The sequence below is a fragment of the Crocodylus porosus genome, unplaced genomic scaffold (genome assembly GCF_001723895.1).
Source record: "Crocodylus porosus isolate Cpor-Errol unplaced genomic scaffold, CroPor_comp1, whole genome shotgun sequence".
Lineage (NCBI taxonomy): Eukaryota > Metazoa > Chordata > Crocodylia > Crocodylidae > Crocodylus > Crocodylus porosus.
In genome coordinates, this window is record NW_017728950.1 from 23731637 (window position 1) to 23746360 (window position 14724).

Consider the following 14724-nt stretch of genomic DNA (forward strand, 5'->3'; position numbering starts at 1 on the left):
TATATGTATATATGTATATATATATGTATATATGTGTATATATATATGTATATAGTAGTGCGGGGGGGATATATATATATGCTTGAATCGTGTGGATATGGAGTAAGGGGAGAGATCCATTGTATATGGTGGTATACATATGCTTGAATCGTGTGGATATGGAGTAAGGGGAGAGATCCGTTGTATATGGTGGTTTAACCAGATATGATGGGGCAAAATTTTAGCAAAATAAAAAGTGAATGGAAATAAATAGGAGAAACTTTGATAGTGAGATGTATTACAACAGCCTGGTCCTCTGCAGGAAATAATGGAAACCTCCCTCTCTAGAGATTTTAAATACCAGGCTAAGTGAAGAATGAACATGAAGAATTATACTGAAAAGGTAACAGCATTGCCCTGAAATTGATGAGTAGGATAAATTAAGGGTGGCCATCCTATGGCATGCATGCCACAAGTGGCAGAGGCAGCTTCTGTGTGGCACTTGGTAGATTGATTGTAGGAGGGGACAGGCAGCACAGTGCCAAATAGGGCAAAAAACATCAGCAGACCAAGCAAGAGTAGTAGCACTCAGGGAGGCTGGAGAGCTAATTTGTGACGCATCTACCAGAAAGTTTGGCCCCCAATGGGATATATGACCAGTAATTTTTATGGGGATTAATGTTTACAATTCACAGTATAGAAGAAAACCTAAGACATTAACTATGTTGCAACTATTCTGAAGAAAAGCGGAAGAAGCCTTCTTGTTTTTAATTAATTACAACTTAGTAGCTTTTATCTTTGTTGTTACTAGTATTACCTTCATCTTACTATTTTTGCTTTGTTTTTGGTTGGGTGGGGTTTTTTTAGAGGGGTGGGGAAGGGGGTTGGTCTGGGAATTTTTGCTTTTGTTTTAATTCTATTCTAGCCATTTTCCTGTTTTAAAAGACTGGTGGCCATTTGCAGTGAAGGAGGATTTTATTTTCTACCTGTTATTTTCCTCTGGGAAAATTGTATTAATTCATTTAAAGTGTTCCTGGCAGCCTATATCTAGAAGGGGTAGTGTTTGTTTTCTCTGCATCCTGACCACATTACAAAATACAGTTTGTTTTACTAAAACAGTTCAGATAATTTATGGTAATGTTTCAGACTTGAGAATATTCATTTTAGAGCATAGTTTCTTAATATAGGGATTCAAACAAGCCTGCAGAATGTCAAGACCAATTTCCTTTTCTTTGTAGAAAGATTTCATGAGGTGCCCAGTTTGGAGTGGGGGGAGGTTATGAGGGTTCGTAATGTGGGAACATTGTAAAACATTGCTAGTATGAAATTCTAGAAACAGATCCTTATTGCTGTATTGGTGTTTGCTGACAGTTCTCTGCAAAGAACAGCTCCAGGCTTTTGAGGTAAATGATGGACATGCTTTTTTCAGAGAAAACCAAATCAGATAAGATGTCTCTTTACATGCTTGTTGTATCTTTTTTAAGTCCTGAACATTTCTAATTGTTTGCATATACCCCGTATATAAAATACAGTGAAAACACAAGGTCTTATTGTCAAAGAAAGCTTCCATAAATATAAGATCAACCTGTTTTTTCATTGAAAGCTTAGCTTTTAATATACAAATAAATCTTTTGCTTTTTCTAATCCAGTGTAATCTAATTGCAGTTGATGAGTAAAGAATCACCAGTCTCTGTTGGAAATGATGCTTACGTTGACCTTGATCGTCAGGTATCTAAGACCAGATGTTTATTTTTCTTTAATCACAGGAAATTGGTGTCCAGTCATTCTGGTATACTATCAAGTTAGCTGCCTCTTATTTTTTGGTAGAAAATCTTTTTGGGAAGTAAAAGGAACAGCAAAATTCAAATTTTCAATGTAATATTCCTCCTTAAAGCACCATTGTCTTGAGAGATAATTAGTCAGAATTTACACTTACATGTATTTATTGGGGTTTTTTTTGTCTAACAGCAGCATGGGCCATATTAAAAAAAATACTGTTACGAATTTGCTTTTTGTATGGGTTATACTTTCTGAATTTTATCATTTATATTGTTTTTAAAATGAAAATATTTCTTTGGGGAATAAGATTCATTTTAAGCATTATGAATAGTTTGTAGATACAACACTTAAACTATGGTATTATTTGTTGTGCACACACATGCATATGAATTAATTGCATTTATTAGCAGTAAGGAAAACTTTTTGCCCTATTGTGTTGTTACTGCGCATGTCTGCCTGAGACACTTAATGCCCGCTGGACTAATTTTACTAAGCGTTAGCGTGGCTGGCAGAAGCTGTGCTAATGTGCAATAGATTAGTCCAATGAGCATTAAGCATCACCAAAAAAAAGTTTGTTTGTGCTAATGCGCAGTAGACTTAGTCCAATGAGCATTAAGCATCACAAAAAAGCGTTTGTGCTAATGTGCAGTAGTGCTGATTACAGTGCATTAAGTTTAGTACCTGTTATTACAGGTACTAAACTTAATGTGTATCAGTGAACATGTAGACACTCCCACTGAAGTTCATAGCTTAGATCTGGCTCCAAAATTCTTCAAGCAGACCAGAGACCTATTGTGAAATTTTGGTAAAATCCCTCAGTGGCTGAAAATGGGGAAATGTCATACCACATCGCACATGTATTATCATCTATTATATGCCCATTTTTAGAAAGCACATTCTGTTGCTTATATTCTCCTTATACCTACCTACCTATATGCCATTCCTTTAAGATGCCAGAATTGTAGTATGGAGAATGATGCTGTTTCTGCATTGTTGCACCTTAAACTATTTAGTCTGTACTAAGAAAGAGATGGAGTTAATATTAGAGGTCAGCTGTTCCACGTAGTCTTGGAAAATGAAAAAGGTACCTTTCACTAAAGTAGACTAGATATTTGTGAAGAATAGTTTTTTTAAAAGAATTTTTCATACATATGTCAAATAAAGATGTAGTTTTGTGCATATTTCTCAGACCAGCTTTTTCGGTTTGTACATTGACTTCCAACTGTATTCCTTGAGAAACGTGGAAGTCATAAATCTTTCAATTGTTATAAGATTCTTTTTACAGACCTAACAGAATGTTTAAACTTTGTATATGAGAGTAAATGTCTTTGTTCAAACTGCTCTTAGACTTTCTGTCACCACAGTAACTTTCCCCATTTTACATCGAGTGGTGGTACCCAGTGTCTAGACAGGTTTTACCTTGTTTGTCTATTCCTTGTATTCCATCTCCCAATCCTTTGTGTAGTTGCAAAAATAGTTAAAACTGAAACTGTTCACTCTTTGCACCTGTAAAGAAAAGTGGTGTTGATAGTTTAAATTTACAGAGATTATACCTTTTTTAACATTCAGGTTGCACAGGTTCTTGGGCACAGTATGTAGAATTATGTATTTTGTTCAGGTCCAGGCATTGCCTTCTGATGTGTTTATCTTCCTTACATAAATTAGGCCATGTCTGTGCTTAACCATAGGTGCCCCTTTTTCTTATTATAGAATAGAAAACTGTCACTGACTTTTTCAAAATCAGTAATCCAGGAGCATTAAGTAAACTATGCAGTGATATAATTCAACAGCTTTATGGCTACAGACTACTTAAATATGTTATAATGTTATGGTGACAATAAAAAAAATTATGTTGTTTTATAATAGTTGAAGAAAACAACAGAAGAATTAAATGAAGCCTTAGCAACAAAAGAAGAAATTGCTCAGAGGTGCCATGAATTAGATATGCAGGTAGGCTGTTTGTTATATGTACACAATTAAGTTATGGAAATTGTAGCATGAGATTGAGAAGGGATATATTGATTCTTAGACAGCTAAAGACAGGAGGTAGCATGGAGATCTGTCAATGAAAACAAATGCTTAATAGTTGTACTATTTTAACTCTACTAGAACTGCCAAAACAGTACAATCTTCCTAGTAGTGGTGCAATTTTATTAGTATAAAGGTGCTTTACATACAGGTTTAACTTTTCCATGTACAAGAAGGAAATAAGCCAAGCCAAGTATTCTGTTGTAATGGTATATTTAATTTGGTTTAAAAAAATCTTGTTGCAATCAAAATAGTTATGCAAAAAACAAGTGTTGACCAGACCTTAGAGAAATCATATTTTACTAATTGACTAAGCAGTCCTAATCTAGAAGATATGACTAAAGTAAACCTGGAATGCAAATGTTTTTTAGTTGGTCACATTTCAAAGTAAAAAGGACTCTAGATTCTTGGTTTTGAACGGTTGATAAGATTTCAGTACAACAGTTGTTTTCTTTCAAAATTCAGCTGGTTGATTGTAGATGTCTTTTGATAAATACATCTTAAACCATTAATGTCTGCATATTAATTTTATATCTCCATTGCTCTGGTGTCTTGGCTTGCATCACATAGGAATTAGATAAATAGTTAAAACTAGAACATATTGTCCTCAGTATATTTGTTAGGAGACCTTAGGTGTTCAGTCATGGGTCTTGCTAATAGTCTGCCACCTGCCTGCAAAATTTGGTCTTGAACATGATAATGTCATAGTTGCAACTTGTTGTTTTATTGCAACAGGTTGCAGCACTTCAAGAGGAGAAAAGTAGTTTACTAGCTGAAAACCAAATCCTGATGGAACGTTTAAATCAATCTGATTCTATTGAAGACCCCAACAGCCCTGCAGGACGTAGGCATCTGCAACTGCAAACACAATTAGAACAGCTCCAAGAGGAAACCTTCAGGTAAAAAAAAATCCACAGTTCGGTAAGCTTCAGTTAAAACTGGCAGCCACCATTTGAATTATTCCAGCAACCAGATATTTATTTTTAACTAATACACATTTCATTCCTCTTAGGAGTTGCCTTGAGTTGTTATTGTGGGTCGCATAACCACTCCTGTTTTAAAATTAAGTTTTTGTTATGTTCCATTATTTTACAAGCTCAGATTTGAAAAAAAAAATTAATTTTTTAGGCTAAAATTTGCCCTGTTTGCTCCTTGCCCAAAACAAAAGGTATTTTGAAGTTCAAGTGTATGTGTGTAAGTGAGCAGGCTGTCCCTTCCACTACTTCTGAGATCAATAAAGATGCTGTCTTTTTCAAACGTTAAACCTTTTGTCCGATCTGATTCCTCTCTGGTCTTTTCTGCTCAAGATTATGCATTTTGAGTAGGGCAGGATCACTTTCCAGCATCCTTTGCCCTATTTCTGACTTTAAAGCCTATCTTATTCTGACATTTTCTTTACTTCAAAACTCGTGCTTTTGATCTTGTGGCTTTCCAATGCTTTATCTTTCTCCCCCTCCGTCTTTGATTCCTTCTGCTTCTGTGTTCATTTGTATCTTCCTTTCCAGTAACCTGAAAAGGCGTTTGCCGGTACCTATCTTTCATTCTAGCTAATGAACGTTTTCCTCCTTTCTTTTTACGTTTACACTGTCAACAAGTAGGGTATTCAGGTGCCCTTTAACTCTTTGACTCACTCTGAAGTCTGACTATCAGGGATCCGGGTTTTCCGTTCACCATGGAAAAATGTGGCAAAATGTGGATTTTCTCATTTTAAGGAGAAAAACACGGGAAATGGCAGGTTTCCCTTTTCAGGCTGGCAGAGTAGCAGTCTGCAAAGAGTGGGAGGAGGGCAATCACGCAAGAGGCGCCATGTGCATGCGTTCCTACACAGAGGGTGCTAGGGGTGTATGCGCGCCCACACACAAGGGGTGCCATGCAGGGCTGGAAGGGGTGGGGTGCTGTGGGTTGGGAGTGAGGGGCACTGGCTGAGCCATGGGGCTTTAGGTCAGGATTGAGGAGCCTGTGGGGCTGTGGCTTAGGAATGAGGTGGCAGTGGCATGGACAGAGCACCAGCATATCGGGGTTGCTCAGCACCACAAAGTAGTGGTTGGGGACATCCGCAGTGGAACCCACATCCTAGTGAGCAAAGGGGGTGGGTGGAGCTCTGATTTTTCGTTGATTTAAACCCCCCCCCACACACACAATTGAATGTCAACATTTATAGGTATTTAGAATTTATTTTATTTTAGTGGTTGAGGCACTGGTAGGCTTCCAAATTGCTTTAAAATTGTAAATATATCAGTATAACATTGTGTTCAACTGATACCTATTTATATAGCGATGATTCATTTTAAGCTCAGAAAAAGATGGATTTTGGGGGGTTTTAAATTGGAGAATTAGCAGTTTTTAGACGGAGAAAACCAAAATCCCTGCTGATTTATCAATGTCTTCATTCTGTTGAAACTTGTCACACCGTGTTCCCTGAGCTAAAGTTATTGAACTGCTTCTTCCTTTTTCTCTTCTTTTAATTTGCACACTGCATTCAACTCTGAACACTTTGTTCTCCCTCCAGTGACTTTCATTCAGGCTTCTTTTAATTTTGTCTCTGGTTATTTTAGCCTGCTGACTTGTTTTATTGGCTTTTTGGTTATTCTTCTTTAGACACCTTCCCATACGTCTACCAGGACTCTTCTTTCTAATTCCCCCCTCTTCTTTTCCTGTATTCTCCTTGTGTGAGGTCTTTCGAGTTTTAAGTCCCTAGCCTGCATTTCACATCAATGCTAAAGAGCAGTAGACCGGACATAATGTGGGTACAAACTCATTCATTTCATTGGTACAAAATGCAGTAATCTTGTCTTTGCTGTGCTATGTCCAAAGCTGTCCACTTCTCACTAAAAATATCTCATCTCCTTTTCTCTGGCCTCTGTTTCTTTGGTTTTTTCACTGTGTCAAGACTGGAATCTTAGTATCAGTTTGCCTCTTACTATTTGTCCTGCCTAAAGGCCTTACTGGGCAGCTCTGCACCTTGAGCAGCTTTGGCATGCGGGGCAGTGCCAGCTGCTGTGCTGTTGGCAGTAGTGGTGTGGTTAGCCAACCGCTGCAGCAACAACTATTTTTGTGCTCCCCCAAATACAGCATCTAGGGCAGCTGCCCTGGTTGTCCTCAGTTACACTACTGTTCCTGCTGTTTGAACTGACTAAATTTTGTCTCAGTTCTTGTTTCATAGATTTCATAGACATTAGGGTAGGAGGGGACCTCCGGAGATCAACGAGTCCAGCCCCCTGCCCCAAGGGCAGGAAGTCAGCTAGGGTCAAAGGATCCCACCAAGATAAGCATCTAAATGCTTCTTGAAGGAGTCCAGAGTAGGTGCTTGCACCACCTCTGGAGGGAGCCTATTCCAGGCTTTGGAGGCTCAGACAGTTTCTCCTTGGCCTCTTTAAATTAACAACTGCTGGACCTCTCTCACTTCCAGCATTTTGACATCCTTTACTGACGACTTTTTAACTTTCAAGTTTCTGCAGTTTTGTGCTGCCAATGTCATATCCACATTGTTTGGTAGTCATCACCAGAGTTTCTCTAAAGTATTCCCTTCGCTCATTCCCAGCTCTGAACATTTTTTCACTTCTCTTCCAGTTAGTGTTTGCATTGCCTCTCTGAAGAGCTGTCTTTCCATAAAGTATTCCAGCTATTGTTTACCATTCTTTCTATTGTATCTTGTTATGTTATGGCCTTTTTGTATGTGTGTAGTGGATTATTTTTTCAAGGCAAAGACTGTGTTCAGCATAATTTACACATAAGCCAAAACATAGTTATTTAGCTACCTAAATATGTGGTTTGATTTTTTTATAGGTGTTGAACATTCACAGCTTCCATAAAAACAGCATAGGGCTATAAGCTTTCAGAATATATTTAAAAAAATTGATAAAAACCCCAAATTTTAATTTTTCCATATATAGGATATAATTATTGGAGGTTCGTCTTAGATTTGGATAAATACAGTATATAAAATGTAGAATGTTGATCACTGAAAGTAATGCTGGCATAAAAAGAGTTCATATTAAGACTTGTGGTTTCAGGGAGAAAAAATACTGTTCAGAAATATGTTTTAACAAAGGTGTTCATTAATCTGATGAATGTCTTGGGGTTTCACTTTCTCTGCAAGAAAACTGATGTCAGAAAGCATGCATTTCCTTGCATTGCAAAGCAGAAGTGTTTGATGCTGACTTTGAGGTATGGGTATAGGCAAGGTAAAACCTCCATACCCCAGATGCAGGAACTCAATACTTTAGCTTACCTAGTGTTGCACTGCTTACCCTCTATTAGAGGTGCACCAATATATTGGTCCGTTATTGGATCGGAAATGATAAAAAGAAAATTGACTGTATTGGAAATTGGCCTGATATGGCTGATAAATGACCCATGCATGTGCATAGCCGCAGAGCAGCATGTAGACGGTGAGGAGCACCTCCAGGCAGCTTGGAAAGCTGCATGCAGCTGGTAAGTCTGATGTGGTGGAAAGGGAGGGGAGAGGGAAGCAGTGTGGGATGGGCAGATCAAGGCCCCTACGGTGAGGGAGGAGTATGGCTGAGGCAAGCGCTGCCCAGGCAGGGCAGGGTGAGCACTGGATGGAGCCATGGCTCATCCAGGGGAGTGGGGAGAGGCTACCGCCACTGCATGCCACTCCTCCGGGAGTTGCTCGTCCAGTGCTTGCCCACTCACCTGGTGGCTCCTGCCACTTGTCTAGGAAGGCATGCGGGGGGCAGGGGGCGTCCAGATTTGCACGGGGCAGGGTGGGAGCCTTCTGGTAGGGCAGGCTGCGCATGTGGCTGGCGGTGGTGCTCACATGGGGCTATGTGAGGGGGCTGCAGCTATCTCAAAATTGGCCATAGACCCCCCCCAACCTGCCTCCCAGCACTGCCACCACCTGCCCCACACAACCCTGCCCTGCCAGGAACAGCCTGCCCTGACCCTCCCCTCACAGATCTGGGGGGACACACCTCCTCGCGTGCCCTGCTGGATGAGTGGCGGGAGCAGCTGGGCGAGCGCTGGACTAGCTGCCAGGCCAGTGTCGCGCAGCAGCAGGAGCTGCCCCCCCCCCCGTGCACCCCCTTGGACAAGCTGTGGCTCTGTCCTATGCTGTGGCTGGGCAGCACTTGCCCCAGCTGCAGCTCTGCTCCTCCCTCACTGCAGGGGCCTTGATCTGCCCCCTCCCTCCCACACACACACCCCTTCTCTCCCTGTTCACTACACCTTACCAGCTTACCAGCTGCACTTCAAGCTGTCAGGCTGGTATTGGAAAGTGGATCGGTATTGGCTGATATGCCTCCTTAAAAATTGGCTATTGGTATCGGCCCCAGAAATCTATATCAGTGCACCGCTGCTGTCTGTCCTTACTGTGGTGCTGTCTCGGGCCTTGTGTGTCTCTTTCTTTTTTTTTCCTGAAGGTGACTGTAAAGGAGCAATGGTAACTATAGCTTATAGCAGTGGTGTAACTAGGGTGGGGTGAATGGGGACCCACCTTGGGCACTGACTTTGTGGGGAAGGAGGGTGAAAAAAAGTGGCTGATGCTGCGAGTGCCCCAGGTGCCAGACTGCATCCCTGTGCTTTCTGGCCCATGGTTAGAATATGCCCTTTCTCACCTATACTTTCATTTCAATTCTGTAGATTAGAGGCAGCCAAAGATGATTATCGAATACGTTGTGAAGAGCTAGAAAAGGAAATTGCAGAATTGCGACAGCAGAATGAAGAGCTAACCACTCTAGCAGAAGAGGCTCAGTCATTGAAGGATGAAATGGATGTTCTCAGGTAAATGATAGTCCTCTAACTCTTGGGATTCATGTTTTTGTTATATTCCTATAGTAAGCTATATACAGAGTTCATTAGCATTCATCTCTAAAATTTCCTGTATATTAGAAATTATAATTAAAATTATGAGGTAGAGATTTATATTATTTGGCAAGCTGATCTTAAACCACTGAGCACCAGCAGTACATACAGCACTTTGTATGAATTGTATTTTTACTCTTTGTTATGGGTGTGGAAGTCTGTCTTCATTTAAGTTCCTATTCTAGATATTTAATCTTTTATTACAGTTATTCTTTCAGCTGAGATTTCTGTCACTTGTTCTCAATGAACATTTATCCAAATATGACTTATTATAAATTCAGCCCTGCTTGAAATTAATGTTCCTTGAATTCTGAGTCTAGACAACTAAACTACCACCATGTAGGGGGGATACAACCTGCAGTGCAGATGGGCATAACAGTTCTCAGTGCCTCAAACTTGATTTATTATTGTTTTAAACGAACAAACTATTCTTCTATCATTACGCATGAAACAAAGAGCAAAAAGCACAAAAGCAGTGATCGTGCTGAATAACTGCTTGAAAGAAGTGAGTTTTGGGAATGGATCTGGAGTCAGAGAGGGAAATTGTTTGGTATCATTTGAATTTGACATGGAATGAGACAAGAAGGCAGTATAAGGATCCCATAGGAAGTTGGTAGATATCATTAATATAGTGGGAGAGAGAGTACCTCTAATGCTGCTGTGCAAATAGTGAGTGGTGAAGCTGGGAGGTTAATGGTGCGAAATCCAAAAAATATAGCAGAAGTTTTAGATGAGAGGAGTAGTCGTTTGTTTCTCCCGGTATATGAGAGCCATTTCTGTAGTGATTTTAATGCTAACTGCAGAGCACTTTCTGAACATTCTGAATACAGATTTCGTTCAACTTCTCAATCTCTGTCACACAGGCATTCTTCTGATAAAGTGGCCAAGTTGGAAAGCCAGGTAGAATCATACAAAAAGAAGCTGGAAGACCTGGGCGATTTGCGGCGGCAAGTGAAACTCTTAGAGGAAAAGAACACTGTATACATGCAAAACAATGTAAGCTTGGAAGAAGAGCTGAGGAAAGCCAATGCAGCACGGAGCCAGTTGGAAACATACAAGAGACAGGTGATAACAGAAATAGTTACTGCCATTGTGCTATATATGGCTCAGATTTTTCTGTTAATAATTTGTCCATTACCTCACAGAAAAAGAACTAATCCATATTCCATGGAAGCCATCTGATTTGTTGTAATATTCCTTTCCTCAGAAACCTCATAGGTTGTTACATTACGCTTACATAACTCCACTTACTAGGAAGGGAAAATATTCATTAATGTAGTCTCACTTAGATTGAAAACTCATAGTTTTTAAGGCTAAAAATACCCAACATGGCCATCTGGTCTGACCTGCTGCATAGCACAGGTGATGGAACTGCATTAATTCCTGCTTCAGATCTGAGACCTGTGTTTTAACTCAACTGTGTTTTCCAAGGGTCGGAAAAACCCCAAAAACTTTGATTTAACAAATCCCAGTAAAGGGGAATCTGTCGTAACCTTTTATAATTTGTTCCAGTAGCTCAGTAACCTACTTGTTACACTTTTTTCAGCTTTTGCTTCCCTCTGTTGGTTCTTGTTACAGCTTTTCCTTTTAAGAAGAGCCCTATGTTGAATTTGTGTCCTAGTCAGATACTTAGATTGTGACCAACTCTTCCTCCTCTTATGCTTTTCTTTGATAAACTAAACAGATAGAGCTCCTTGACTTTCTTGCTGTAAGTCCAGTTCACTTATCGTTCAGACATCCTTATGATGTTTCTCTGCTCCTTTTCCCAGTAAAGAGCTGGGTACAGTATTCTTCCTGTACTGATTCCAGTGTCTTGTCTGCATAGGCATTACCTCTTTCCCTTCAGACTTCAATTTCCTGTCACTTCCTTGAGCAAACAGGTCACCCCTCTGTTGCCTGCCTTTCCTTCCTTTACTCCTGCTACAAGAAAGGAGGGAAGAAAAGAACAAGGGAAAAAGGTAATGAGTCTTGTAGCAATTTGGGCTTTTTTTTTTCTCCCAGCCATCAAGTGTTTTCCTTCCCCTGGACTGGCCTCTGCCCTGGTCAGACTTACAGTTATGGAAGGAGGCTTCCTCGTTAACTTCAGATAGGTTTCCAAGTCTTACTGCAGTACTGGCCCTGTCTTTACTGCTTCACTCCTGATCGTAGATCTGCTGTTGAGGAAATTAGCCCCACCCATTAGAACCTGCTGAAATGCATCTGAGTTCAGAAGTGTGAACAATGTATGCTCAGGGTCTCAGAGCTACTTGGAACTGCTCTCAAGCTGTCTGTGTGTCCTAGCTTCAGGTCTTGGGAGCACCAGAATGGGATTGATTGGGCAGGTGTTAGTTACCATCGTCACAAGAAAAATGGTATAGATGTGGTTGTTGGCTCTTGGTCTCCATTTAGACGCTTGGGGAAAATAAAAGCATGACCCAGGGACGACCTCTTCCAATTTTACTTGGAGAATGAAGGCTCTACAGAATGCAGATATTGCTGCATATATGTGACATGGGTGTTATAAGTACCCAGCTGTTGCTTTGAAACAGTGAGCATGTCATCTCTTGTTCATCAGCTCACTACAGTGGGGGGTGACTTTCTTCTACCATGGGTAGAAGGTGGATGCCTACTGTTGGCACTGGATTTATGACCCAGATACCTTGTTCCAGGCAGACCCAAACCCTCAGACTGACCACGACCTTTCCATTCAATAATAGGCAATTTTTATTGATACACAGTAATAGCAGACAGTGATGATGCATAGGGGGTGCACATGCACCCCCTGACAGTGCTGGTGCACCCCCTGATAGCCAGCGTTCCCAGGCAGGAGGGTAGTCTGCCTTGAGAGTGCCGGCCGAGGAGTGAGAGCCCAAGAGAAGCAATCCCTGTGGTCCCACCATGGCCGATCGCATGCACCCGGAAGCACCAGTGGCACTTGTGGGTTGGTGGGATCGGCTGCAGGGGACACCCCTCCCCTGGTCACTAACTGGCTGCTGGGGGGACAAGTGCCCCCCCAACTCGGGAGGCACCAGTCACCCATGATAGCAGATAAGAATAATGGAAACAATTCTATATCTACCAGCCCTAAAGGCCCTCACAGTGGGAAGGTATGTCTGGCCGGTGTGCAAGCTTTACCCTGTGGTTCTCTCTTGAATGTCAGATGTCAGCAGCCTGGAGGTTGAGGTCCAGGGCCCAACCCCCTCTCCCTTTCCATGGAGTGGGTCAGATGGGCTGGTGCTGTGTCCTCTGGGCATAGTACCTTTGGGTTCCCCTCTGGGAGGCCCATTACTGCTCTGAAATACCTCCTTTTGTATCCTTTCTCCTCTCTAATGACTCTTCATTCCTGGGTATTATTGATTGGTTTTCCTGTGGTCGTCATACTGTCCACATTCTGTTCTGTCACCGTATTCCTGTGTTTCCCAAACCCATCACGTTCACATATCTTAGTTTGGTTATTTACTGGGCCTCCTGATTTAGTCTGTTCCACAAAACCAGAAATCCCAAGGGCTCTGCAGTTGGACACTGTGACCTGGCCAATGTGGAAGAGTCCCTTATCTCATGTTACGGAGCATAGTGGTACATGTCTTGAGTTGCTTAGCTTGTGTGCCTGCTGGTTCCAGACACAGGGGCCTTGAAGGAAACTTCATCACAAACAGGCTTTTAGAAGTCAATTAACCCTTGTTATTCCCCCTGGACCATTGTTCCAATGCATATCTACTTTACCTACAAGCCACTTCCTAAAAACAGACCTCTGAATATCAATTTCTAGCCATCATCTACCTCCTGGTGGCAGCTCACGGGTGTTCCATGACACTAAGCTGCCATTGCTGCAAAACCAGCATGGGTTGAGTCTTGGTGTTGGAAGAGGCAGCTTCACTCCTTGTCCCTCTACCATGCAACTATATGCAGCTAATTCTTCTTCCCATCGCCCCCTGCATTTTACAGATGAGATTTCACAGCTGAGAATCTGTTACTTTGCACAGACTTACTGCTGGCATGATCTTAGAAAGAAACTCCAGTCTCTGATCTGGGCAGACCCCAGTTTCCTACTTCAACCACACAGTCTCAGAATAAATATGCCAAGTCTGTGTGTATGTCTGTGCTGTCTGTAAAACTGGGAGCCTCTTGAATGCTTACCTTTGAAACCCACATGTGTATGAACACTGCATTAATATACAGCATCATGAACAACAGGAGTCCTGACTACCTCCTGCCATAAGCATTAAACCATATGCCCATCGGAGAGCCAGGAATACAGATTCCAGTATTACATTTCCATCGAGCAAAAATATTGTACCACACTAACAACACTGGTGCTGTGTCTCCCCTTCTAATGTCTGACGGACATGGAGGATATAGTCTACTGTTGATGATGGCTAATGGAATTACTTTTTTAGCTCAAATGCTGTATGATATAGAGCTTGAAGGTCTTTGCTTTACACCCTCCTAATAGCTCATACAGAAGTTCATTCCAGTTTATGAAGGAATTTCTTTGAGAATCATTTATTCATTTGTCTGAAATTCCTTATAAAAAATAATGTTCATGTTGTAGCATCAAGAAATAAAATGATGAAGAATCCCACATTTTGGTACAATTTTGATTATTCAGTCCCTTGTGTATATTAACACCATCTTTGATCACATCTTGTTTTTTCTGTTGGACCCCTGCCTTTTTAATTGTACAGGTTGGGTAGTGCTCAGCAAATGAGCTTTTTCTTTATTGTCCACACTTAGTTTATTACTCTGCGCTCAATTTACTGCATGCTAACAAAAATCCTGAGTAAAGATTTATTATTTCAGCATGAGCTTTTCTGTTGCACTCATCCTCATTGTGTATTTATTTATTCTTTTATCCCCATATTATTGTCCCAGTGTGCAAGCTGGGAACTGAGCCAGAGCAATATTAAAGCTTCAGTTTTCAAAAGTCTCTAGTTATTTTGGAAGTGTCAATGATTTGTTCTCTAATGTGAGATATTTAAAAAAAATAAGTCCAATTTGTTTTTCTCTGACCTTGTTCTCAGAAATGGATGACCTGTTTTTACTCTGAATTTCTAAAAAACATTTTAAATAAATAATAATACTGAAGATGGAAATGATTGGTTCAGGCAATTGGGTTTGCCAAATGGGATTAAAAGT

The 14724-nt window shown here is 40.9% G+C and overlaps 1 protein-coding gene across 1 annotated transcript in view; it reads left to right on the forward strand.

Moving 5' to 3' along the window:
- The window catches only part of HOOK3 (hook microtubule tethering protein 3), a 109904-nt gene that overhangs the window by 43720 nt on the left and 51460 nt on the right, over window positions 1-14724 (forward strand). The window contains exons 7-11 of the mRNA XM_019554719.1: window positions 1645-1707; window positions 3625-3708; window positions 4522-4685; window positions 9388-9528; window positions 10473-10674. Of these exons, the coding sequence (XP_019410264.1) occupies window positions 1645-1707; window positions 3625-3708; window positions 4522-4685; window positions 9388-9528; window positions 10473-10674 (654 nt within the window). The remainder of the gene's footprint in view (window positions 1-1644; window positions 1708-3624; window positions 3709-4521; window positions 4686-9387; window positions 9529-10472; window positions 10675-14724) is intronic.